Below are 25,255 nucleotides of genomic sequence, written 5' to 3'. Positions count from 1 at the left end.
GGATCACGCAAATCTTATTCCTCTGCTACCTTTTTTTTTTCTCTCTCTCTTTTCACGCATCTCTCTATGTCAGATTCTTTTCACACCTTCTCTCTCCAACTTTTCTTTTCGGTTTTTTAAGAAGAAAACTTCCCTATGGAATTAATATAAGGCTAAAATTATGAGCATGAGTAGATCCCGGTCCATGGCATGGCATGGCATGGCAGGCAGCATCTCCTGACCTCCTGCCACTCCCCATCTCTCTCTCTCTCTCTCTCTCTCTCTATTCAAAAAGATATCATCGAATTAACAAGGATTAAGACATGGGAATCTCTAATCTTTCATTATTTTCAACCAAAATCAGTTTTTTTAGTTCTAAAAGTTTTAACTGGAGTCACTTTTATTCTCTCCATCTTGACTCTTGATCAAGAAATCAAGACCCTCAAGCCCAAAATGTCTCCTGTTTTGCTGTTTGAACTATAAATAAAGAGAGAGAGAGAGAGAGAGAGAGGGAGAGAGAGTCTGTTTGGGTTTGTGAGCTTAATATAGTAAGGCTGGCTGTGATGATCGTACCATAGGGAAGTGAGCTCACTTTTGCGTCCTGAATAGAACAAAGGCAGCAACGTTGGCTGCTAGCTTTGGCTCTGTGCGTGTTTACAGGCGTGGTTACGTACGTATTCCTCTAATTCCGTTTGTGGTCTGGTTTTGGGTGAAAGAATCTTTCTGAGTTTCTCCACTTTTCTTGCCTATCTTTAATCGCTTCCTGACCCTCTCTCTACTTCTGTAGTCCTCTGAACTTCTCCCACTCGATAGGATTTGTCTATACTTTCAGGTTTTCAGCAAGGCAACCTGAAATAAAAACCAAAGAAATAAGAGCCCAAGCACTTGTCTGTTTTTACTGGTTTTCCTTGTCTGGGTTATTTTTGTCTTGAGCTGTGAAAATGGTTTCTGGGTTTTCTTCTCTGGGTCTTTGTTTTGGTTTGGGGTCAGAGGCAGGAGAAACTGGGCTTTGATGTTTCGGAGATTTGGTGAAGAAGGTATGTGGTGATGATCTGTTGGGGGTTTTGATCCTTATCTTCTTCTTCTGCTTTCATTTGGGTTGTAAGATGTTTTTCCTGTTTGAATGCTTATAGCTGATTGGTGACTTTGGTGGTTGGTTTCTTTGTCATTTTCCCACCAATAATTTTTACTTTCCCTTCTCGTCTCTCAATTTCTTTGAGGTGAAAGTTGGAAGTGGACTTTGGGTTTTCCCTTCTGAGTTTCTTCAATTTTTGTTTCTTTTCCTAGGAAAAGAAAATGGAGGGTTCTTCTGGGAACCGAGAGCTGTACAATCCTCATTTTCGTGATATGATTGCTAATGAAAGTAAGTGGGTTGTGAGAAGAGATGAAGTCAGATTTGGAGCTTCAGAGGATAAGAAGTTGGAGCTAAGGCTGGGACCTCCAGGAGAAGATTGGTTTGAAAAAGGGAACATCAAAAAGGACACCAGAGATAGAGATGAGTCTCTTCTCTCTCTTGGGCACTTCTCTTCCATGGCTTATAAGACCACTAACAACCACAGCGTTTCTGCTGGAGCAAAGAGAGGGTTCTTAGATACAATTGAAGCCAAAGCAGAAGAGAAGACATGGATGATGAACCTCAACACTAACCAAAACCAAAAGCTTTCATCTTCAGAAAAACCGGGTGGAGTTAGTTTCTCCACTCCATCTCCTTGGTCTTCAACCCCTACATCTCCTTCAGCCTCCCAAGTGAAGACCCAACAGCAGCAACAGCAGCAAAAGCCTCAGTTTCTTCAGTTCCCCTCGGTTCCTCAGAGGTTACCTGTTATGTCAAAGGAACCATCACAGACATGTAGCACAAAAGTCACGGACTTGCAGAACCCTGAGAAGAAAGCATGTTCCCCTGCTTCTGCTTCAGTTCCTGCAAACACAGCTGTGCTCAACAGCTCACAGAAAAGGTACTCCAGCTTTTCTTCCCTCTTTTTCATCTTTCCATTCCTTTCTTTGATTATCTTGTTGGATTTTGTTATTATGAGGGAACAAATAGATTTTCTTCTAATCTTTGTAAACCCAGAAAAAAGTTTCCACTCTTTTTTTGGATTCTGGGTTTCTTTCGTATTTCTTGTTTTCTCTTTCTGAATATCTCAGCTTTTCCCTATTTTAGAGTCTTGTTATTGTTATGATTACTGTTAATTGCCCTGGAAAATGCGTTTAATTCTTCTTCCCTTTTCAGTAGCTGCCTTCCTGTTGAAAGGTTTTCCTGTCCATCAAAAATTGATCTGTAACCTGCCACCGGGTTCTTGTTTTTGTTCTCTCTGTCATTCTGGATTATATTTATTTATTGTTTCCTGTTGATTAAATAAGATTTTATGGGCAGCTGTTTGTTTCTTTGCAAATTTATTTCTGTGTTTATCTTCTGTAGGTAAAGGAATCTAAAGACCTTATCTTTTTATCCTCAATTTGGCTTTTCATTGGGAACTGGCGGTTTTGTTCCAATGCATTTCAACATATTTGCTCAGGTTTGGAGATTTAACTTCATCTTTTGATGGGTTTGTCTCTTTTTTTTCCCGAACAGAACTTCTCCTGCTCCAGTTGTGGGTTGGCCTCCAATTCGTTCATTCAGGAAGAATCTTGCAAGCAGTAGCAACTCCAAGCCGGCATCTGAGATACGTGATACACCTTCAGCAGATGTAAATGGAGAAAAAACTGAAGCTTCCAGGAAGACTTTGTTTGTGAAGATTAACATGGATGGGGTTCCTATTGGAAGGAAAGTGGATCTCAAAGCCTATGACAGCTATGAAAAACTGTCCTCAGCAGTTGATGAACTCTTCAGAGACCTTCTTGCAGGTTACCTAAAACATCTTTTGTTCGATAAATAGAAAAACAAAAATTAAACTTTCATATTTGTTCATATAAAACTCAATATTGGAGAAGGCTTTTGGAAGGGTCTCAATTAAATTAATCTTCGATGAGCTGTTGTTCTACACAGACTTTTTGGCGCAATTCATGGTGAAGAAAAAGAAACAAAAGAACAAAGATGGGTTTTTTATAATTTGTTTTGTTTGTCTTTTTCTTTCTTTGTTTAGCTCAAGGAGATTCTTCTGCTGCTGGAGATCAAAAGAAAGCAGAACCCAAGGCAATTACAGGTTTATTAGATGGAAAAGGGGAATATACTCTGGTGTATGAGGATAACGAGGGAGACAGAATGCTTGTTGGTGACGTCCCATGGCAGTAAGTTTCCAAGTCTTAAATTTGTTTTGTTTTTTGGGATTTTTGGTTTACTTTATGTATAGATGCTTTATTCAGATTCCATCAGATATCTATTCTGTTCATTAAATCTTTATTTAATTCCATTCTTGTTTGTTAAACACTTAAACCCATTTGCATACACAAATCTCAAGACAATGAGATAAATGATCAACATTTATTAAGTAAACATGTGAATGCTTGCTTGGCTTGTAACTTGCATTATTGCATGTAGTAACTGAGCAGGAATTGCTAAACCAAGTGAAGATGTTAGTGACAAAATTGCACACATTGATCTGGTCTTGTATCCATAATTTTGATTCCTTGTTTATATTTGTTGCAGAATGTTTGTGTCAACGGTGAAGAGGCTTCGTGTTTTGAAGAGTTCGGAACTTCCCAAATTACAGAGTAAGCTATAAAAACCCTGATCTTAATCCCCTGATGATGATGATGATGTTGTTCATAGTTCATATTCTATGGAAACTCTTTTTTTGACTTGGGTTGTACCTTAATTTTGTGTTGCAGTTGGGAACATTAGTAAGCCAGAGAGGACTAGAGTGGACTGTGGAGTGAAATGAGGAAGTGGATCATGAGGAATTTGTCAATGGAGAATATTCATGGCAAAGTATCTTCTGAGTTGGTTTTGTAATTTAAGATTTGGCTTTAGATCATTTTGAGGGAGAGGATGAACACCAGTCTTTTTTGTACCCTTTTTATTTTTTGGTTATCTGTTTCAGCAGCCATTGTAGAAAGAAAATCCAAATACACCAGTTTGGTTCCAAAATGATTGTCTCAAAAGACTGGGAAAACATAGCTGTGTAGAAACGCAACCCTAAAACGATGCAGAAGATAATGGAAAAACAAAACAAACAATGCACACGGATTTTACGAGGTTCGGCAAGGTTGCCTACGTCCCCGGTGAGATGAGATCCTGCTTCACTATCAATGGAGAATAGGGTTACAACGCTCTTCCTCACACCTCTCCGTATTGCTTGCATTACAGAGAAAGAAACCCTCGCTACAAATATATAGCGGAAAAAACCCTAATCCGGATCAAATTACAATTTCCAACCTAATCCGGATTAAACTACAATTGCCCTCAAATAAAAAATTCGAGCGGGGGGCTGCGCCCCCCTACACCCCCTGCTGTGCAGGGGGGCCTCCTGCCCCCTTGCAACCCCCACGGCCCGCTAACCGGCTAGCGGGACCGCCGTCCTGGCTGTCTAGGTGCTGCACCAGTACTTCCTGGATTAAACTGCGACGGAATACAAGACATCATACACCAACAAGCTGCTGCTGTAGAATTAACAAGAGATGTATTTGTTCCAAATTTTCTTCGAGATCTATGGAGGTTCCTGCACTGTGGGTTGTAAAATATTAACCAGAATTTGGATTGATCGAAACCAAGTTAGTGACTTCACTGGTAGATTTGTTCTATGCTTTTACAGTGAAATGGTTCCCAAGGGCTTTTTGGGTTGGTCTCGCTCATCAAACGATATTGTTTGCTTAGATAGATGAGTCACAAGGTTTTAAAAGTTTCGTGCCACTTAAGGGAGATCGTATCATATATATGTATTTCATAACACATCTCTAAATGATGTGGGATTTTCTGTGAACTTAATTCCAAAAATCCATCCATGGTTCCGTTGAAGTCTATATATCGCCTCTTATGAAACTCCTCTTATGAAACTAGAATCACTAATAATCACAGGTCAGCTATACGGTGGTGTTGAATCACTAGAAACATGTGATGTGTATGACTAATCCAAACCATAAAACAAAAGATCTTCTTTATGAAGAGATTAGATTCGTAAGAGGATCAAGTCTATAATCTCTACCCTTTAGTATTCCATGGTGAAAGAACCGTATCTCATTTCGGAAATCAGAAATGAGATGTTAAAAATCTGGAAGCATATGATGGGCTGTAAAGCTTTGTACTTTTTTCTTCTTTTTCATTTTTTTGGGGGTTTGGGGGGTGTGATACAAACAAAACTGAACCCATTATACGGTGCTACTGTACAACTAAGCTACTAAAGCCTTTGCCTTTCACTCCCAGAATCTGATGGGTACCACACCTTCTCTTTTTCTTTTATTTTTTTGGCGTTAGGCGGGAATAAGGAATAAGGGAGAGATACATACCCACCCACCCTTTGTAATTCGTGCTGCCTGTACCTTGCTAGCATTTGGCACGTTGGTTTACTAAAAAAATACCATGAGAATAAAGAGAAAGGAGTGGAAAATGGAAACCCTATAGAGCCTTGAGACCTGAGAAGGGAATGAAGCTCCACTATCTATCAATCTGTATAATGTATAGAGATATAGTAACCAACCTTAACCCCAAGAGAATAAAGAGAAAGGAGTGGAAAATGGAAACCCTATAGAGCCTTGAGACCTGAGAAGGGAATGAAGCTCCACTATCTATCAATCTGTATAATGTATAGACATATAGTAACCAACCTTAACCCCAAGGGGATAGCAAAGTTGGCAAGGGATCTTCGTCTGAGAAAGCCTGTGATTCTGAGTTCGATTACTCGTATCTTTTTTGGGGTCACCTATACAGGAGTGTTTAATGCATTTTACTAGTTCCGGTGACAGTTGAATGGTTTTCATTCAATCCTAGTATGACTCGATCCATACAAATACGATTGTAGGGTCAGTATGGATCCATGGATTAGTCAGTCCTGGACTATGCTTCAGTGTTGATGCTATCAATAAGCATCGTGGAATGACCCAGCCCTTAAATATTTGTAGGAAAAGGAAGGCTGGGAACTTGGGATGGAGTGAGAGGAAGGAAAGGTCGTTATCGTTGAGACCTGCCTAACTCACCAACTTATAATATAGATAGATCGGGACCATCAAAAGTTGTTCAGGTCTAATACGAAACGAATTTTCCTTTTCTCAGTTCTCTTGTATGGTAGAGGGTTTTAGTCATTTCCCTGTCGGATCTTTTCCCCTCCTTTGGAATGTGACCCAACAGTAGACCTATCACCACCATTGACATTTGATAATCCACCATTCTACAGGCCAAGAATTGTGGAAGGAGGACATGGCCACCATGCAGACTGGTGAGGACTCAAGCCTTTAAGTGGTCCCATACAAGTGTGCCTTTTAAGGGGCTTAAGAGTCAGTTACCATATCAATTATCAAAACATCCAATTTTATCCCTTCAATCTCCTTCAAATAACCACTACACGGGTCTTACCATTTTCTTCTCTAGAGATTCTCTTTAACGTGGGTGAAGGAAAACTTGATCCCTTCGTAGTATTTCCTATATTTTTTAAAGCCAAATATGAGTATAGCATTCGGTGTCCCAATGATGTTGGCAGCCGCAGTGATGAATAACCAACAATGGTACTTTGGTGGCTGTGATCTGAAAGTGTCATTCCCACATGTTGAAAGTGTTCTAGCTTCTAAAAACAACTTTATCATCTCAAACTGAAATTTTGATTATATGTATACAAATTTTACAAACAATAGCAGTACAAAATTAACCCAGTCAATAAGGGTTGAAGATGAAGAATTGAATCAGCTTGAATTGAAAAAAAAAAGAAAAAACCTGGGGCAGAATGAATCAGTACAGATTCAAATACATGGGCCTTGCTAGACATCGAATTTCTTGGGTTGGCGCCATTGCGCCAAACTTCTTCCGAAAGAACCGAGGAATGAACTTCTAGGAGGAGCTCCCCTCTTACCATACAGATGCTTTCCTCCCAGATCTGAATAAACTGTTGATCCAGAATCCTTACTTCTGTCGATCTGCATCAGTGATAATAGGTAAATGAGTCCTACATTTTCTATTCCTTTTCCTGTGCCCCATCTAAGAAGATGCCACTAAAACCATATAAATAAGCAACCAAAACAGATTTCCTTAGTTTTGACACCCAAGACGGGCTAAAACGGCACTGGCATTCTCTAATCAAGTGACTCTTTAGAATATCAAAACTGGCTTTAACTGTCCAGAGTCCCAAGTTCTTTTGTTGTCTACACGCATATTTCTCAGTTATGGTGACACTAACATCCATCACTAATTAGTGGTCTGCAAATTCAAGACTGAAATAAAAAATGAAAGGCAAATACTCTGTGCAATCAGCATACCTTGCTTATCTTCCCATTCTTCAAGTGGTATCGGACACCAGACCAGTTGATAGACTGAGTAAAATGTGATCTCAGTGCAGAAATAGGATATAAGAAATTGTCGACCAACATGGCAAGAAATATCTGCTCAGTTGGATATAAATTACAATTAAAATTTTAGTAAATTGTCATCTGAAAATAATTATCATAAAAGAGGGTCCAAACTTACTGGCAAAAGTGCATACAAATACTGGACAATAAGTTTCTTTACTGTTTGGTTTAAAAATGAATAATATTTTTGAAGTGATGTGCATAGACTTCAAAATGTCTATTTTAATTTAAGGACTGAAGAAACTTACAAGGGCCCAGTTATATGAGTCAAGTGAGACTGGAGGCCCCTCGGGAGACAACATGTTGCAGAGTTGAATTTCCACCTTAGTCAAGTTCCACATTGAAAGCAGTTCTAAAATAGTGCACACAGCCAGGCAGCCTGCAAGTGTCAAACCTGGGCCAAAAAAAAGAAGCCAATTTATACTAAAATTAACTAGAAAAAATGAAGGTCAAACAAAAGTCAGCAACCATGCTCTTTTCAGTATATAGTTTTCCTATTTCATTATTTTTTCTCCTCTGTTCTTCAGAAACCATCAACAATGGACTCAAAAGTTTGACAAAAGGTTTAGGGAGCATAAATCTTGCATTTCTTCCGTGGGAAAGGTGCAAATCAGATACATAACGCTGTCCTGCACAAGGATATTCAACTGAATCAAACCTACCTAAAAAGAAAAGTTGTGTGCTCACCACCATAAGTACAGGGTGTTTCATTGAGTGGGTACTCCTTTAAGTATACTGTTAGTGCTGCTGCAACATGAAACATTGCCATGAAGTAGGGTGCAACAAATCCCCAGGATAGATAGCAATGCGAAGAAAACAGTGCACGGTTCATTATCCAGTTGACTTTTGATATGTATGATTCCAGAACAAATGTTTGCTTCCTCAGGTAATTCCAGTACCTACACAAGGATAAGGACATAATAAGTAACAGGATTGACAATCACAGACATCAGCATTCAGCAGCTCGCAATAAAGAGGTCCCGAGTTTCAAATCTCCCTGGGGCCTATCTATCCAAAAAAAAATCGGACATCAGCGTTCAGCACCATAAAGCGGTGGCAACTTCACACAGTGCAAGGTAGAACTTCCAACAATGCAATAGTCACAAACTGCCCTGTATCAGCTTGTATCAACACAGCACACTGTAACCATTTTTCAGCTCTCTAATCCAATATGGATTTTAACTGTCTAAAGTTGAAACACTGCACTGTCCCAAGTAGTGGCAACATCTGTGTGTCACCACCATTTGGTACCATATTTTGTACCATAAGTTAACAATGGACACAGTTGGAATGCTAAAAAGAAAGATGAATGCAAACACCACCATAAACCTTGGAAAACTAAGATCACTAGCAAGGGGATGAGGAAACACAGCAACTGGTGGTGATGTAATAAGCCGCTTATGTGCACCTACAACCAGACAAATGGATTCCAGTTAGCACCATTTTGACTTGAAACAGATGTAAAACAATTTATTCAATATTTTAATCACCAAAGTTTGAGAATTAAGCAAGCACTGGTAACAGTTCAACCAAATAAAGGAGAGCCCACAAATGTCAGCTTTCTAACTTCATGAATGGAATGTTGTTATGGGTTGCTCCTCAGATACAAACTGATAAAAATGGAGACAGCTTAGGTGAGCATAAGGTAGAATTGGCACGACAAGATGATCTCAATGTGGCACTTTACTGCATTCTTGGGAGAGTGAATGTTCTATTGAAATTCTAAATCCGGTAATCGACAGATCAGATGTTTAAAAGCTCTGTAGCGAGAAAACAGCCAATTTTCATTTTCTGTTCATGTTTACTCATTGACATAGATACTCTTCCCCCTTCTTATATGATAACGCTCAACACAGTTTCTATTTAAAAGTACCAAAGGAATAAAAGAAAGAAAATAGGAATTAGGGAGGGAGGAAGAGATGCAACAGCATAAAAGTAGAGGAAGTAATAGCATATCATAGCTACCAAAATCCAACCAACTTGTTCTCCACCTCGACATGTCTAAATAACGTCGAGGTGGAGAATACAGTCGGCTAGGTCATGAGATCCCATAGATTAAGTACTAACTGTGGTTTATTGAATGACTTTTCCTGGGTAGAAGGCTGTTGCTAAATAAAACTAGTAGCTCTAGGAAAAATATCTGTAAAAGTTCTCTAATTGTATGGGTGTTTCAGACTTTTCTCAACCTGATATGCTACTTGTAAAACATCTTCCTTTGTAGGCAGTCGATTAGATGCAAGGACAACACTTACTTGAGGGTGCAAACCATTATGGAACTGTGCTACCAATACTTCTTCATCCTACTCAAAATCAGATTGAGTGGCCAAATAATAGAATCTAGCAACAAACTCTTCAATGGTCAAATTTTCCTATTTCAAATGTGCAAACCTGAGTTGCATACATTGCTTGTATTCAAAAGCAAGAATCCCCGGTTCAAAACTTCATGCATTTCAGCCCAAGTAGTGACCAACCCAATGTCCCATGTTCAATTTTGTTGTTATTGCTTGACAACCTGACTCGGGCCATGCCTTCCAATTTAGCCTCTGCAAATAAGACTTTCGAGCCTCAGTCATCCCGTACCATTTGAAAAATGTCTATAATCTGTGAATCTAGTCAAGGTACAATTCTGGATTATTATCTCCATAAAAATCAAGAACATCCAGTTTTGCTGCTCTTTCAGCTCTATAATCATCATATCGACCAATTCCATATGATGGTGGTAGTGGTAGTGGTAGTGGTGATGGTGGTGTATATCCTGTGGAATGGAGTTGGAAGAATCCCCAGATTGTATGGGACTCTTTCTGCAATCTGAAGCCACTAATCGGTCAAGAGAAGCTTGCACGGTTGTCATCATTGTCTAAAAGAGAAGCTGAACTGTTGGAGAACTTTACTATTGGCTACCATGGTGAAGATAAGCAAGAACACACTCAAAGGGTAATCACAAAACAGTAAATAAATGATTTTGCCTTTTTTTTTTTATAGGATAGCAGAACTGTAAATAATGGAAGGTCAATTAGAAAGCTTGGAAACCCACAATGTGTAACATATGGGTGAGAGGGGAAAACTTGGAAAGTAAGTAAAATATTGGGTAAAATAGAATAAAGTAGAAGGGTAGGGCAAGTTTTGGAAGAAAAAAGTAATTAAGGAATAAGGACAAAGAGAGTCATGGGGGTGGGGTTGTACACTTGTACTGACAAAAGGGAGAAGTCTCCTTTGTAGAGATGGAAACAACATAGACCTTCTTCGCTCTGTCAAACTAAGAGAACCAGAGGCCATACGATGGACTGCAACGAAGGATGGGGCCCAATTGAGGAAGGAAGACCTCACAACTTCATGACTTTGAAGGAGATTGTAGATGTCGGGAGCAGACTCTCGGCTGGAGGGCAAAGGACCAAGTATGTGTTTCCTTTTTTTCTCTTTCACTATCTCTTGCTCTCTTGTCTCTTGTTTTCTTTTTTTTTTTTCTGGTAGAACCCTAGAGCAAGGAAGGGTTCAATTGAAGAAATGGGGGTGGGGGTAGGTTCGTAGGAGATGGGATGGCGATGAGTTTTTGTAGTTCAAGGGTTTTTCTTTCCTTTCGCTCTCAATTGTCGACAGAAGCCAGAACTAAAGAATGGGGAGGAGATGGGAAGGAAAGAAGATACGGAAGAAGGTAGAATAGGGAGAGAGAACAAAGGAGATGATCCTTAGGCTCTAATACCACTTGATGGAGGACCGGTTAGGAAAGAAAAGTAATCAGAGTAGCAGGGGAAAAGGGGGATCTCACAATCAAGCACACTTTCACACAGACACAAACCAACTCAAATTTCTCAATCAATCAATTGTCTATTGTTTGAGTTGCATGCCAGTATTTAAAGAGAATCACAAAATCCTACCTAGGCTCTAAAAAGGAAACAAACAAACCAACTCTAAATCCAACTCCTACGTACTACTCAACCTTGGAAATCAAAGACATAATAAAAGAAATAAATAAGTAAACTACTACTCAATTCTTCTTGGCTCTTGGCTTCCAAAGCCGGTCATGCTAGTCCACCAATCAAGTGCATATGTATCTGCATCAAAGGGCTTAGGAATATGTGGGTTATCTTGGCTAACCAAGTTGTTTAACAAGATTATGAACACAAGGAAAATGTAAGATGAATGGAGGAGAAACATTGTGGTTCCAATTTACAAAAATAAATGTGATATTCATAGTTGCAATAGCAATAGAGGCATAAAACTAATGAGTCATACTATGAAATTATGGAAGAGAGTTATTAAAATTACCTTAAGACAACAAATTACTATTACGAAGAACCAATTTGGTTTTATGCCAGGAAGATTCAAGATTGAAGCTATTTGCTTACTTAGGAGACCCATGGAAAGATAAAGAGATTACAAGAAGGATAGCCACACGGCCTTTATAGACCAATAAAAAGCTTATGACAGAGTCCCTAGGGAGTTAATTTGGAAAGTTCTAAAGAATAGAAGTGTCTCAAGTAAATATGTGGACAAAATTAAAAATATGTATGATGATGTGATGAGTGATGACCAGTGTAAGAATTGTGAGGGGTAAAGGTTGTGAATTCCCAATTACAATTGGGTTAAATCCAAGATCAACTTTAAGCCCTTTATTTATTTGCATTTAACATAAATGATTTAAACAGAGACATTTAAGAGTATGTTGTTTTTTGCTGATGATATTGTTTTGTTGGATGAGACAAAAGCAAGGATTCACTCAAAGTTGGAATTATGGAGATCAACCTTGGAATCAAAAGGTTTAAAGATAAGTAGAACTAAGACGAAGTATATGATGTGTAACTTCAGTTATGGTAGGACGGATAATATGGTAGTGAAAAATTGACAAGAGAAAGATTCCAGAAGATGATTATTTTAGGTATCTAAGATCAATCATAAATAAATAAGGTGATATAGAGGATGGTGTTTCACAGAGAATTAAAATAGGATCAATGAAGTGGAGAGGTTTGTCCAAAGTGTTGTGTGATCAATGTATTCCTTTAAAACAAAGGAAATTTTTAAAGAATAGTCATACGACTAGCTATGATGTATGGTGCAGAATGTTGGGCAGTTAAGAAGTATTATGTAGATCAACTCAATGTAGCGGAGATGGGGTTTTTGAGATGGATGTGCGGCAAAACTAGGAAGGCTAAAGTAAGAAATGATCATATTATAGCTGATTTGGGTGTAGCTCCGATATATGATAAGCTACAAGAAATCATTTGAGGTGGTATAGCCATATTACATAGAGGCCTTTGGATGCTCCAGTACAGAGAAGTGACTTGAGTTTGAAAGAGCCAAGAGCAAACCTAAAATGACCCTAGGCAAAGTGGTGAGAAAAAACATTCATAGCTTAGGCCTTGTATCAAGTATAACTTCGAAGAAAGCTGATTGAAGGGCATGGATCCAAATAGCCGATCCCATTTAGTTGGGATAAGGCTGAGTTGTTGTTTTTGGTTTTTGTATGACATAGAGAGAACTAAAAGAGCCAAGAGCAGACCTAAAATGGCCTTAGGTGAAGTGGTGAGGAAAGAAATGCATAGCTTAGGCCTTGTATCAAGTATGACCTCGAATAGAACTGACTGAAGGGAAAGGATCCATGTAGCCGACCCCATTTAGTTGGGATAAGGCTGAGTTGTTGTTGTTGTATGAAACCAGAGAGCTAGGCGTACTTGACCCACGGCCTATTCTGTTCTTTACCTAGCAATTTTTTTTCGAATCTGTAACTGTCACTGTTTCTAGCTTTAAAGTTGTTTATTTGAGTACTAGAGCTTTCTTAGAAGCATGGTTTAAAATCTCGGCAAGATCTCGGTGATCTCGCTAATATCTTTCTTTTTCAAAATGGCGAGATGAGATATATGGCAAGTTATAATTGTACAAAAACTTGACTGAGATCTTGAGATCTCGCCAAGATCTAGCCTCTCTCTCTCTCTCTCTCTCTAATTTTTTGAAGAAAAAACACTAAGGAGCAAGGATTTTGATGCTTTTTCTTGAGGATCTCCATTCCTACACTCATTAAAGCTTAAAGAGTAGAGAATACTACCTCCTCATCCACATTTGGAGTTACTTTAATTTTTAATGTATGTGAATGTTATCATCAGTCATGAATGTTAATTGTTAAGCAATTAAATAATTATCTATGATGTCTTTTAAATTCTTACGATTATGTTGTGTCATGTGTTGATTGTGGAATGTGGATTGTGGAATAGAGTATACTGGCCTAGGTCGAAAGAGTCAGAGACTACTTATATAGGGTATGAGGTCAAAGTACCATTTTAGGTTTGATTTTTAAAAAACTGATGTTTCCATTGTGTTTAGAAGGCCTAAAATAGGATAAATACCAAGTTCTAGGGGCTACAAAGACCATATGGCCACCGAGTCGATGGGGAAAAAATACATGATGTCGATAAGATCTCACCATATCTCTCTTTCTTGGATCAGTGAGATGGGGTGACAAGAGCGAGATCTTAAACCTTGCTTAGAAGTAGAGGATGAAAAGAGAAGTGATTGTGAAGCAACATTGCGGACAGCTCATGGCATCACAAAAGGATGAAGGTGGAGTTGTTTTACCACAAATTTGAAGTTAAAACATGAGTTTCATCCAAGTAACCTCGAAAGGGAGTAAATCTAGGGTTTGTTTTACCTTCTTTTTTGGATTGGAGAAGAACCATCTCAAAAATTGAAAACCCCAAGCTCCAAATCTACTCAAAACTTTTTTGTGTGATTTTCAAGTTAGAATGTGTCCAGTAGCAAAAACGGACCCACATTTTGGATCTAGGCATGAGTGGAGTGAGAGACATGCAAAAAGTCAACTGCAAAAATGCCCAGTCATTCCTTTTTTACATCAATCCCTATTTGACTAGGTCAGCTCTGAGTCACCCCATAAGACCAAGTTAAGGCCAAACCAAAGTTAACTGGTCGATATAGCCGATCCAAAACAATCCCTAAATCCAATCATAGTTTTTAAGGCGTTGCTAGGCACTGATGTGGTCTAGAGATGGTAAGGCAGCCCTGCCTTATGTGAAGTGGCTATGGCGGTTGCCTTATAGCATAAGGCGCTACAAGGCACCTTAAGCAACGCCTTAGGACGACTTAAGACAAAGGCGGTCGCCTTATGGGGGGTTTTTTTTTTAAACACATTTTGAAATTGCTTGATGAAGATTCCAAATATAGATTTTTTATTGGTAGGTGTATGGTTTTGTTAACATTTGAGATGTATGGGATCAGCTTTACTCCACCAAAAATAACCAAAACAAAAACACGATTCATAAACAGGGTTTGGATTTTGTCAAGGGTTTTGAGAAAGGGCTTTGAGAAGGAATCAAAGACCAAGGAAGAACCACTGATCCAGGCAACCATTTTGCTCCAACAGTGGTGAGCTTACTCTAACAAGAGTCGTACCCCCTCTATAGGTATGTTTTTGTGTTTTTTTTTTTTTTTCAATATTATTTCTTGTTCGTGCAGAGCTACGGTGAGTGGTTTTTTTTTCTTCTTCTGTCCCAACTACGGTGAGTTTTTTTTCTTCTTCTTCTTCTGTTCTGCAACTATGGTGAGTTGGTGAGTGTATTCTGTTTTTTTTTCTTCTCGTTTTTTTCTTCTTCTTCTATTCTGCTGGTCTGCAACTACGGTTAGCCTTTTTTTTTTCTTTCTTCTTCAATTCTGCTACTATGGTGACTGTTCTGCACTTCTGCAACTTCTGATACGTTACTTTTTTTTTCTTCTTCATTTTCTTCTGTTCTTCACTGAGCGGATGAGCTCTGCTATCTCTTCTTTTCTTCTTTTTTTTCCATGCTTCAGATCTTTTTTCTTCTCCCTTATTTCTCTTTCTTATTCTGTTTTTCAGTCTTCCTCTGTTCTGCAACTTCTGCAATCTATATGCCATACCTTTTTTTTTTTCTTCTTCATTTTCTTCTGTTATTCCTGTGGTTCTGTTTTTAATTAATTAATTCAATATTTCAATACGCTTATAGCCTCTTATATGCAGCTATATATATATATATTAGTTTATTAGTTATTACTGCCAAGTTTATTCTATTAGATTGCCATTGAGTAGGCCATTAGTTGGACAGTTGCTAAATTGCATTTTGTTCTTAATATGTCCTATTTTGATTTCAATTTTTAATTTTGTTTGCTAGTTCTCAGCTCTAGTTTAGTCAGAGTTTTCAAAAGCCTAAATCATCTATTATCTTTCTTCAACATTATTCTATTTTGTCTAATGTGTAAATGTGTATAATTGTATTTGTAGACAAATTTTCATCTATATGGAAACAGTTGGTGGTAGCAGTGGGGGTGAAAATACAAGTACTGCACAGTCAATGATTGTTCCAAGCAAGGATCCAAAAAGGAGAGCTAAATCAAATGATCCTGGATGGAAATATGGGTATTGGCCTGACGTATCAGACAGAAATTGGATGAAGTGTACCCTTTGTGGGAAGGATGTCAAAGGAGGAATAAAACGATTGAAGCAACATCTTATTAGTGGCTATGAAGATGTAGCCAAGTGTGCGAAAACAACGGAAGCAATTGCTAAAGAGATGAGGATGCAATCTTGAAGAACCAGAGGAAGAGGAACCTTGATTGTTTGGATGATTTGGATGTTAGTGATGAACCTATAGAAGTAACGAGACCACAATAGAAAATACTATCCGATTTGGGGGTCTCATGTCCTATCCCTAGCTCTGGGACAATTTCAAGAAGAAATAAAGTTATCATTCAAGCACAATCCAAACAACAAGTAAGGGGTCCCATGGATAAGCATATGAGGAGGACTTCTGAAGAAGTGGTTGCAGATAGGCGGGATAAAGGTCCATATCATACAACAATGGAGAACCGTGTAAGAGGAGAAGAAGAAAGAGATAAACTTCGTTCTAACTTTGCAAGGTGGGCTTATGAGAGAGGTGTTCCATTTAATGCTTTGAAGTTAAGGAGTTTTGAGGCATTGGTAGAGGCTATTGGTCAATATGGACCAGGTTTCAAGCCCCCTTCAATTCATGACTATAGGGGGCCTCTATTGAAGTCTGAAAAGAATAAAATTGATAAGTTAAAGGTGAAGTATCAAGGATATTGGAGGAAATATGGGTGCACACTCATGTCTAATGGGTGGACAGACGAGAGGAAGGCACCTAATTAATTTTCTTGTCAATTGTCCGGGGGGCTTTTTTTTGGAGTTTGTGGATGCGTCTAACCAATCACAAACAACTGAAATGTTATTTAAGCTACTTGATAGTGAGGTTGAAGAGATTGGTGAAAATTATATGGTTCAAGTAGTCTCTGATAATGCTGCCAACTATGTTGCAACAGTGGTCGACTACTAATGGAGAAAAGGAAGAGGTTGTGCATAGACCTTATGATGGAGGAAATAGGAAAATTGTGCTCTTGAACCATATCGAAAGGCAGGAAATTAACTGCATTCATCTACAGACACACTTGCCTTCTTGAAGCTATGAGGCAAAAAACAGGGGGAGACTCAGTGAGGGCTGGAGTGACTAAATTTGCCTCTTCCTTTTTAACACTCCAGAGCTTATACAAGCACAAAGAATCTTTAAAAAAATTATTTGTTGATGATGAATGGTCCCGTTCTAAGCTTGCATCTACTGAGGCAGGGAAGAAAGCTTCCGAGACTGTTTGCTACAATATTCTGGAATGGTGTGATGGATCGTATAAGAGCATCACAGCCTCTTCTTCAACTCTTGAGGATTGTAGATTGTGATGAGTTGCCTGCTATGCCTAAAATATATATGGCAATACAAGTGGCAAAGAAGAATATCAAAAAAAAAAAAAATTTTGGAGACAATGAAAGGAAATGGAAGAAAATCATTGCGATTGTTGATCACTGTTGTGAGACTATGATGAATGAACCAATATATTTAGCTGCCCTTTTCCTCAATCCAAACAAGTTCTTTAAGGCAATAGCAGATAATCAAGATAATGAGTTGGACTTAGCTCAAAAAGCAAGTGATGCCTTCAATGATGTTCTTGCAAGGTTGGTGCCTAATGAGACCGTGCAAGATAAGATCATTCTCCAGATTGACAAGTATACCACTGCTCAAGGTAGTTTTTCAAAGGACATGGCGATTAGACAAAGGGACAAGTTGAATCCTAGAAAGTATATTTCCTTTTAAAGTCCTAAACTATTTAGAACTTTATATGTTGATTTTTTACTTAACCTATTTTTTTTTATATTATATATTTATAGTCTCTTGGTGGTCCCGACATGGAAGTACTACTCCTGACCTTTCAAAGCTTGCATTGTGCATACTAGGTCTTTATTGCTCATCTTCTGGTTGTGAGAGCAATTGGAGTACATTTGAATTTGTGAGTATTGAGTTCTGAGTACCTGTACTTCATTTAATATGGTTTTATTGAAGATAAGTAGATAACCTCATATTATTAATGTTTTTCAGATTCACACCAAGAAGAGGAATAGGTTAAAGCATCAACGGTTAAATGATCTCGTCTACATTCACTATAATCGCCGACTTTAAGCAAGGTTCCAAGAAAGAAAAGAACAATGCAGAAACTACAATCTATTGTTGCTTGATGAGCGTAATTGGAGTAGTGAGTGGATGATTGGTGAATCCGAGGATGAATTAGCTCATCTTGAGAATGGTCTCACTTGGAGAGATGTTGATAGAGCACTTGGGGCATTTTCATCCTATCAAGACCACAATAGACCAAGGAGGGCTCCAGCATCTGCCAGTGGAATCAATCTTTGCTATACCCGGCATGGTAGGAAGGTTGAACTTGAGGATTCTTCAAATGAAGAAGTGGATGAGATAAGTGAAGAGGATATTCATGACGATGAAAACATTGAGGATGATTATGGCATAGCTCCAAATGATGCAAGCCAACAATAGAATGCAGAAGAAGAAGAGAATTTTAATTTAATTACTAAATTGGATTGAAAGTCTTTTGAATTTTTGAACTTTGAAGTATTTTGAGTCTTTGAACTTCAAAGTTTTTTGAGTCCTTGATCTTTTAAGTATTTGACTTTCATTGTTTACTAAATTTTTAGCATTTTAGTTTATTTCATGTTTTTTCTTCATTGGAGTTTTTTAGAATGATTAAGAATCCCCAGGTTAGTCACTTCTCATCCATTTAATTTGGCATCTCAATTTTTACTTTTGATGTGTTTTAATTCTAAGTTCTTAATTACTTCTTTAACAGGAGTAGAAATATAATGGATGACCTTAGGGCTTAGGCACTCATTCTAGCATCATAAAGGTAAGTATAATAAATACTTGTATATTTTATTTCTTCTCTTCTTTATATTTATAATTTTGTTTCATAATTATGTATTTATATTATATGTTAATATGTTATGATGATTGATGATTGGTGATTGATGATTGATGAAGATGAACTTAGTTTATCCACTTTATTGATTTGTTTTCTTGATGAATATCTTACATTGGTGTAAATATGAACCTTTAATATTTATTTAGCATATGAGTAATAGGATTCAACTAGGATTTGAGCCAAATAGATTGGTTTTATAAAAAAAATTACATAGGAATGCTTTAGTCAATAAGGCTATGCTTTATGCTCAACTTAGCTCTAAGACGCTCCGAAAGACCCTCAAACGCCTCCGTCGACTATGAATCCAATGTTCAGAAGATTGTTCATTACCAATCTCTTATTACACCCAACAGGCCAGGAAATGCAAAATAGGTGCTCTAGCCACATACAACACCAAACAAGTAGAACGAAGATGGATCACATCCAGTGGTTCACTGAATATGTGCACTAATAGTTACAGTTTCATACTCGCACAAAAACAAATGCAGTTGTCTCGTCATTGTTTTAGTTAAAATGGTTGACAAAAGAAAGAGAACATCATCCATAGTTACAAAAATATGTCAATAGAACTAGTAATATAGTAGTATTGAACTCATGCAGCAACTGGAAACAAAATCAATATTGTATTGTATCACAGAAGCTACCTATGTGTGTCACGTATCAAGGCATCAATAGATGGAAGAGTTGTGTAGAACTATAAGAAGGTCTCTAGGTCTATTCAACTTGGTTTTGTTAACAGTTAAGTACATTACCAGCTATTGCTGCAAGGGTCATATCATCAGAGTAGCCACCATCTCGTAGTCCACTAACCACACCATGTAGGTCAACTCTAAAATCATCTGCATGCATCTGAAATATGAACTAAAAAGTTAAGAGCAATGGAGTTTTGAATTCAAGGGGCTACACCAAAATTTGAGCAGAAAAAAGTGATTACCATCATACAACCTCCCCACAGAAAGAATGTTCTTCCGCCAGTGGCAAACCCCATTGAGCAAGGCTAAATTCAAGGGCAGGAAAACAGAAATTGCATATGAGCAACAAAGAAATGAACAAATGGCCGTCAAACAAGTAACACAAACACATGCATTACAGAACTTCAAATAAGTACTCCCACCCTCCCCCTACGTTGCCAAGGGATGAAGAGAAATAGAAATGAATAAATTCTCATGCTTCAAAGAAGAATGAACAGAACATAGAGACCCAGATTCTGCAGCATGGGAAGCAAGGTATGTCATGTTAATGATTTGCTACCAATGACCGAAGCTTGATATCTATGACCAAATAGAAAATTGCCTTTTTTTTTTTTTTGATATTCCTTTTACTTTTCTTCATTCCTATATTTTAAGCATTCTATGGACTTCGATCCATTAGAAGTAGTATGTTGCATCATGGCTTATCTCCGTATATCTTGAAATTGTCTAGTGTATCCTAACTGTTAAGAGGTTTCAGTGTTGGCAGTGGTATTTTTGTACTGTTATGTTATAATTTTATCCTTATGTGTAAATTACACATAAGTTATAGACAAGTCTTTACTTGTAATTTTACATTTTATTATAAATATAACATCTCCCACTACCCACGGTTAGAAGTATTCTGTTTTCTCTCCAAGGATTAAAGTATAGGTATCGGTCGGCCAAAATTAAGATACGTATCGAAGGGTACCGTATCGTATCGGAGATACGCTAAAATATGCTAAAGATACACACAAAAATGGATAGGAAACATTTTTTTAAACACTTTTGCATAAAGAATTTGTTTAAAAAAACTATTAATATAACATGTATTATACATAAACACTAAACTGAGGGTATCGCACTAAGAATTCAAGGTTTGTAATTGCCTCATAAATGTAAAATCCTTGTTCCCAACTTTGATTTCCACTTTAGTTAGAGAGAAATATGAATGGTAGCAACTTTGGAACAAAAACCCCAAAAAATCGTATTTTTTTTCTGAAAAATTATCCATCTTGGCCATTATATGACCGTAGCGCACTGTATTGGTACATACCGATACTCACCAATACGTACCGATCGATACAAACCGATACGTAACGATAGTCATCGATACATACCGATTGATACACACTGATACTCACCAATACGTACCGATCGATACATACTGATACATAAATTTCACCTCGATTTTATATTTTCCATCAAGTCATATCGGTGCATATCGTATCGTATTGATGTGTATCGGTGGTGTATTGATGCATATCGGTATGTATCGTAGGATATATATCGATACAAAAGGCTTTTAAAAATTTCATGTATCGAATCGGTGTGTATCGTGTCGGTTGGCTAAATTTAAGATACATATCGGAGGGTATCGTATCGGTATCGAAGATACTTTATACCATGCTAACCATGGTGTGAAGATTGTGAGCTTCCCCACACTACTTTTCTGTCTCGTAGTATGTCTAGGAGTGATGGAGAACCTTAGGGAAGAAAGGGGAAATCAAAATAGAGAGGGGAAAGAAGGGGAATCACACTTTTCATTGGTGCACAAACTCAACATCTTCATTCAATAATCAAAAATCACTCTGGTTTGTCCATCGGTTATAGTCATAAAAAGGAAACCAATGCAAGGAAATAAATCCTAACTCCTACATTCAAATCTGGAAAATAAAAGGCCTGAAATAAAATACTAAATAACTACTAATTTTATTTTAACCCTTGTTGGACCAAAACCTTGGGCTGGACCGGTTCTTTTTGGCTCTTGGCTTCCAAAGCCGGTCATGTTGGTCCAACCAGGAAAGGGCAGCCGTATTTGCATCAACTCTCCTCTGAACAGTGATTAGGAACTGTAACAGAAAACATAATCCAGGTATTGAAAATCAGCCATGAAATTGAAGAATTCAGAAGATCCTTGTGAGAAAAGGATTTCTGGAAATCCGTTTAAAATTTGGATATTTAAGTTCAAAATAGTAGCAGAGTTTTAAAGAGACTTATGAACAAGAATCAGCAAACCAGAATACTCAAAAAAGCAGTACAACCCAACAATCTACCCATGAACAGAAAATAGAAAGCTTCAAAATACTTAATACTGACCTAAACTGATGGACGGATAAAAGAAGAAGAATCGAAAATAGATAGAAGGATACGGACCAAGCATCTTCAGCAAACCAAGCTTTATACATCATAAAATTCATGTGCCTTAATGGCTGGTTACAAAAGTACAAGCTTTATTCATCACAAAAAATACATATGCCTTAATGGCTGGGTACAAAAGTATATGTATACTCTCCAAATATGGCTTGTTAAGATGGCTAAAAATAGCTTAAACCAACTAATAATCGAACTGGCTTCTCATTTGACCAATAAAAGTCTTAAAACAACTCCAAAACTGACATAAGAACCTCCATCTGTGTTTGAAGTCCTAAACCAACTAGGATTTAACTTAATGAAAGAAAATCAACTCATATCAGGACTGGACTTATAGATTCCTAATCCAGCCTGAACTAGGACACAAAAAAATTATCAAAATGGGAAAGAAACTGAAACAGAACTCTACCTAAATAGAACTCCATTGTAGAGTAGGAATATGGTTCCTGGAGAAACTGGGAATTCTGAAATTTCTCAAACCACAAGTTCTTCTTCTCTAGCCACTGCTGCTACTGCCCAGATACTGCATCATTTGCAATTGTGAAGGTAGGTGTGAGCTTGTGGAGAGGGTCCATTTGGACTGCTTCCAATTTTACGGCATCCTGAACATGTAAGTCGCTCTTTTAGCATCACTAATGTGATGTGGCACCCACTTAAATGACCCTTCAAAATCACATTGGACATCAAATATCAGCCATGCTGCAGTTCTTACAAGGCCAAAATTTTGTGGACAGGTTGACCCCAAGATCCCCTGCCAACATGTCGAGTTTCAATCCAATCTAAGTTGGCAGTTGGCAACTGGCAAGACAAATCGTAAAAATTCTAGAGCCATGTAGAGGGTGCATGGACATACTTGGGAGGGGGTATGCCATTACATGGGAGGGTATATGACTCAATTTGATGCTGGACTTGACATGCATAGCCAATGATGGTAATTGCTAAAATCATCCTAGAACTAGGGCAATTTTCTGTCAGGTCTGATTTCAGAAGATTGATCAATAAAATAAATTCTTCTCGGCAAAAGTGATCCTTAATAAGTTTAATACACCAGCAAGAAACTACCAAAAACCACCTTTCTGATCATCTTTGGGATCCTCAATTGAAGTTGTAAGAAAAAGGAATTTGTTTTGTGTGCACTTCCTGATGATGATGAGAAAATGCAACAGAGTAAAACAAAAAACACATGCCAATTTACAACGTTACAAAAATATTAGACACAAAACCAAAGCATAAAGTTGAAGATTTAGAATCTTAGATAGTTCCATACCATATGATATTCATAAATGCAGTAGCTCCCTAAGCTTCCAGAAGGCAAATCAAGCGGGTATCCAGTTTGAATAAATATCTGTAGATAAGTATCGATAGAGTAAAGCAGTATAAGTTTTTCCTACTTTCACATTATGTGCAGAACATAAAAACTTGCAAGGAAGCTTTAAGAATAACACAATTTCTGAAATATAAAGTGATTATTACTTCAAAAGGGATATAGGCACTCTTTGGATGCGGTAACAAAAAGATTCAAAGCTCCCACCTCAGGATTTTTCAACATCTCTGCAGTAAGGGCTCCTATGGACCCGGGATGCAGCCTAACATCATCGTCAAGAAATAACACATACTTGCTGTCTTTATGCATCCTCTCCACCCCAACCTGCAAAGTTAGACACAACATGAATAATGGAACATAAAGGAAACATAACCTCTTAGCCATGATGAATAAATAAACTAAAAGAACACTTGACACTAACGATGTCGAGAAATTACCATAGCTGCTAAAAATGGGTACAGAGAGGGAAGAAAAAAAGGAAGATAGAAAGAGGAGTGAATAGAGTTCATTTACTCTTTATGTGCATATTAATGTACTGTATAACAAAACTTAAAAGTTAAAAGGACTAAAACAGCCTTACAAACTTCATTACAAAACATAACATTGACAAAGCTTAAACCCAACAAACCGAGAACACCTTGTTTCAATGTAGATCCCTCTAAATTTCATAAGTTGCCCCATTTCTATATCAATCATGTCACAATGCAAGTCCCGGCCATACGTAAATGAACATCTTTCAGCAGAAACATAATGGCATCATGTACGTACAAAGTCCTATCTAACATCAAGCGGAATCAGACTACCTCTTTTTAGTTTCGGAATGAAATTCCATATTCTATCTGATCATGTCATAATGCAGAGTCCCTTATGTACTACTAACCCCAAACCACTGAGATCCCATGCGAGATAAGCTTGCGACAGGAGAAAGAAACAAACCAGATTTGAGAGAATTCAAATATCGGAAGATCAAAGAGTCGGATTAGGCAATAAATTGGTCAGAGGTCAATTAATAGGGCAGGACAACTTTTCAAATATGATTTGGATCTGATGGTTAAGATCTGAAGTTATGGTCTAATCCTGATGAGAATAGGATTGCAGAAACAAAATCTGAGAACAATAAATTGATAGCAGATGTTGGAAGAATTAGTTCAGCAGCCAAAGATGATCAGAACTGCAACAAGACTTAGATTAAACAAGATTCAGATTCACATCAAACAGAGAGAATATAGAAATAAGATTGGAATTAGGATTCCACGAAATCAGTAGAAAGTTTTAATTTTGAAAATAGCATAAATTAAGATTTAAAAATGATATCCAGATCTTAAAACAGAATTCAACAATCAGATTCTAGGACTCAGAAAATATAGAATCCTACTTGAAGAAGGATTCTTAGAAAGCAATGAAAAAATTGGGTTTTGATGACTGATTCTGAAAACAGAGTTTGATAACAATGTACTGAGTTGAAATCTGAAGTTATAGAACAATAAACACAACTAACAGACGAATAGTTAATAGGAAGGTATGTGAAGGATAGAGAATAACATCTGGCCTGAGAACTGAGCAGAAAAGATAAGAAAAACGAGGAATAAAAGGATATGATCAGGAATCACCACCTGATCTGCAGGGCTGGCATCACCACCAGTAGCCCAATCTTGGGATCACCACAACAGGGATCCTACTAAATCTCTACAGCAGGGTGGTACTGAATAAGCACAGAACCAAAGGCAAAAGCCAAAATGCGCAGCTTCATTCATCAAATTCATTTGCAGAGCTGTAACCCTTTATATAAACTTAAGTAAAAGACTCAAAACAGAACTCAAACCAAGACTAGAACTCCTCCAGCCAATAGCTCACCTTGGAGGTAGTCTTAACCATGGTTCGAAAACTCGCCGAAATCTCGGATATTTTGGTATATTTTTTTAACCGAAACGAAATGGCATATGAAACACAGAAGTACATAATTTTGGACATTTTTAGGTCATCTCGGTCATATTCTGGTCATTTCATTTTGAAATTCCGATCATTTCGACATAAAATACACACTATTTCGTCAAAATTTCAGCCATATCATTTTGCTAATTGCGGCCACTTCAGCCATTACCCCCCCCCCCCCAAAAAAAAAAAA

The 25,255-nt window shown here is 37.6% G+C and overlaps 2 protein-coding genes across 3 annotated transcripts in view; one reads left to right on the top strand and one right to left on the bottom strand.

Moving 5' to 3' along the window:
• The first annotated feature begins 478 nt into the window (after positions 1-478).
• Positions 479-4,006, top strand: LOC122071934 (auxin-responsive protein IAA26-like). 2 transcript variants are annotated; one of them, XM_042636424.1, is made up of 6 exons: positions 479-649; positions 1,267-1,934; positions 2,552-2,823; positions 3,063-3,207; positions 3,566-3,630; positions 3,748-4,006. In XM_042636424.1, exons 2-6 carry the CDS (start codon positions 1,276-1,278, stop codon positions 3,798-3,800), a joined length of 1,194 nt encoding a protein of 397 aa, XP_042492358.1. In that variant the 5' UTR covers positions 479-649; positions 1,267-1,275; the 3' UTR covers positions 3,801-4,006. The 2 variants fall into 2 exon arrangements, with proteins under 2 accessions (XP_042492358.1, XP_042492357.1); XM_042636423.1 differs by having other exon boundaries at positions 480-1,016.
• A 2,620-nt stretch (positions 4,007-6,626) lies between these two features.
• The window catches only part of LOC122069083, a 23,137-nt gene continuing 4,508 nt past the window's right edge, over positions 6,627-25,255 (bottom strand). The window contains exons 6-14 of the mRNA XM_042633031.1: positions 23,338-23,454; positions 23,074-23,151; positions 19,637-19,699; positions 19,455-19,551; positions 8,737-8,815; positions 8,095-8,306; positions 7,656-7,801; positions 7,318-7,440; positions 6,627-6,978 (exon numbers count right to left, since the gene is read on the bottom strand). Coding sequence (XP_042488965.1) covers positions 6,823-6,978; positions 7,318-7,440; positions 7,656-7,801; positions 8,095-8,306; positions 8,737-8,815; positions 19,455-19,551; positions 19,637-19,699; positions 23,074-23,151; positions 23,338-23,454 — 1,071 coding nt within the window. The 3' untranslated portion in view covers positions 6,627-6,822. The remainder of the gene's footprint in view (positions 6,979-7,317; positions 7,441-7,655; positions 7,802-8,094; positions 8,307-8,736; positions 8,816-19,454; positions 19,552-19,636; positions 19,700-23,073; positions 23,152-23,337; positions 23,455-25,255) is intronic.

The sequence above is a fragment of the Macadamia integrifolia genome, chromosome 2, assembly GCF_013358625.1.
Source record: "Macadamia integrifolia cultivar HAES 741 chromosome 2, SCU_Mint_v3, whole genome shotgun sequence".
NCBI classification, from domain to species: domain Eukaryota; kingdom Viridiplantae; phylum Streptophyta; class Magnoliopsida; order Proteales; family Proteaceae; genus Macadamia; species Macadamia integrifolia.
The sequence above is the reverse complement of the archived record's forward strand: the minus strand, read 5'-3'. Positions and strand labels throughout refer to the sequence as shown.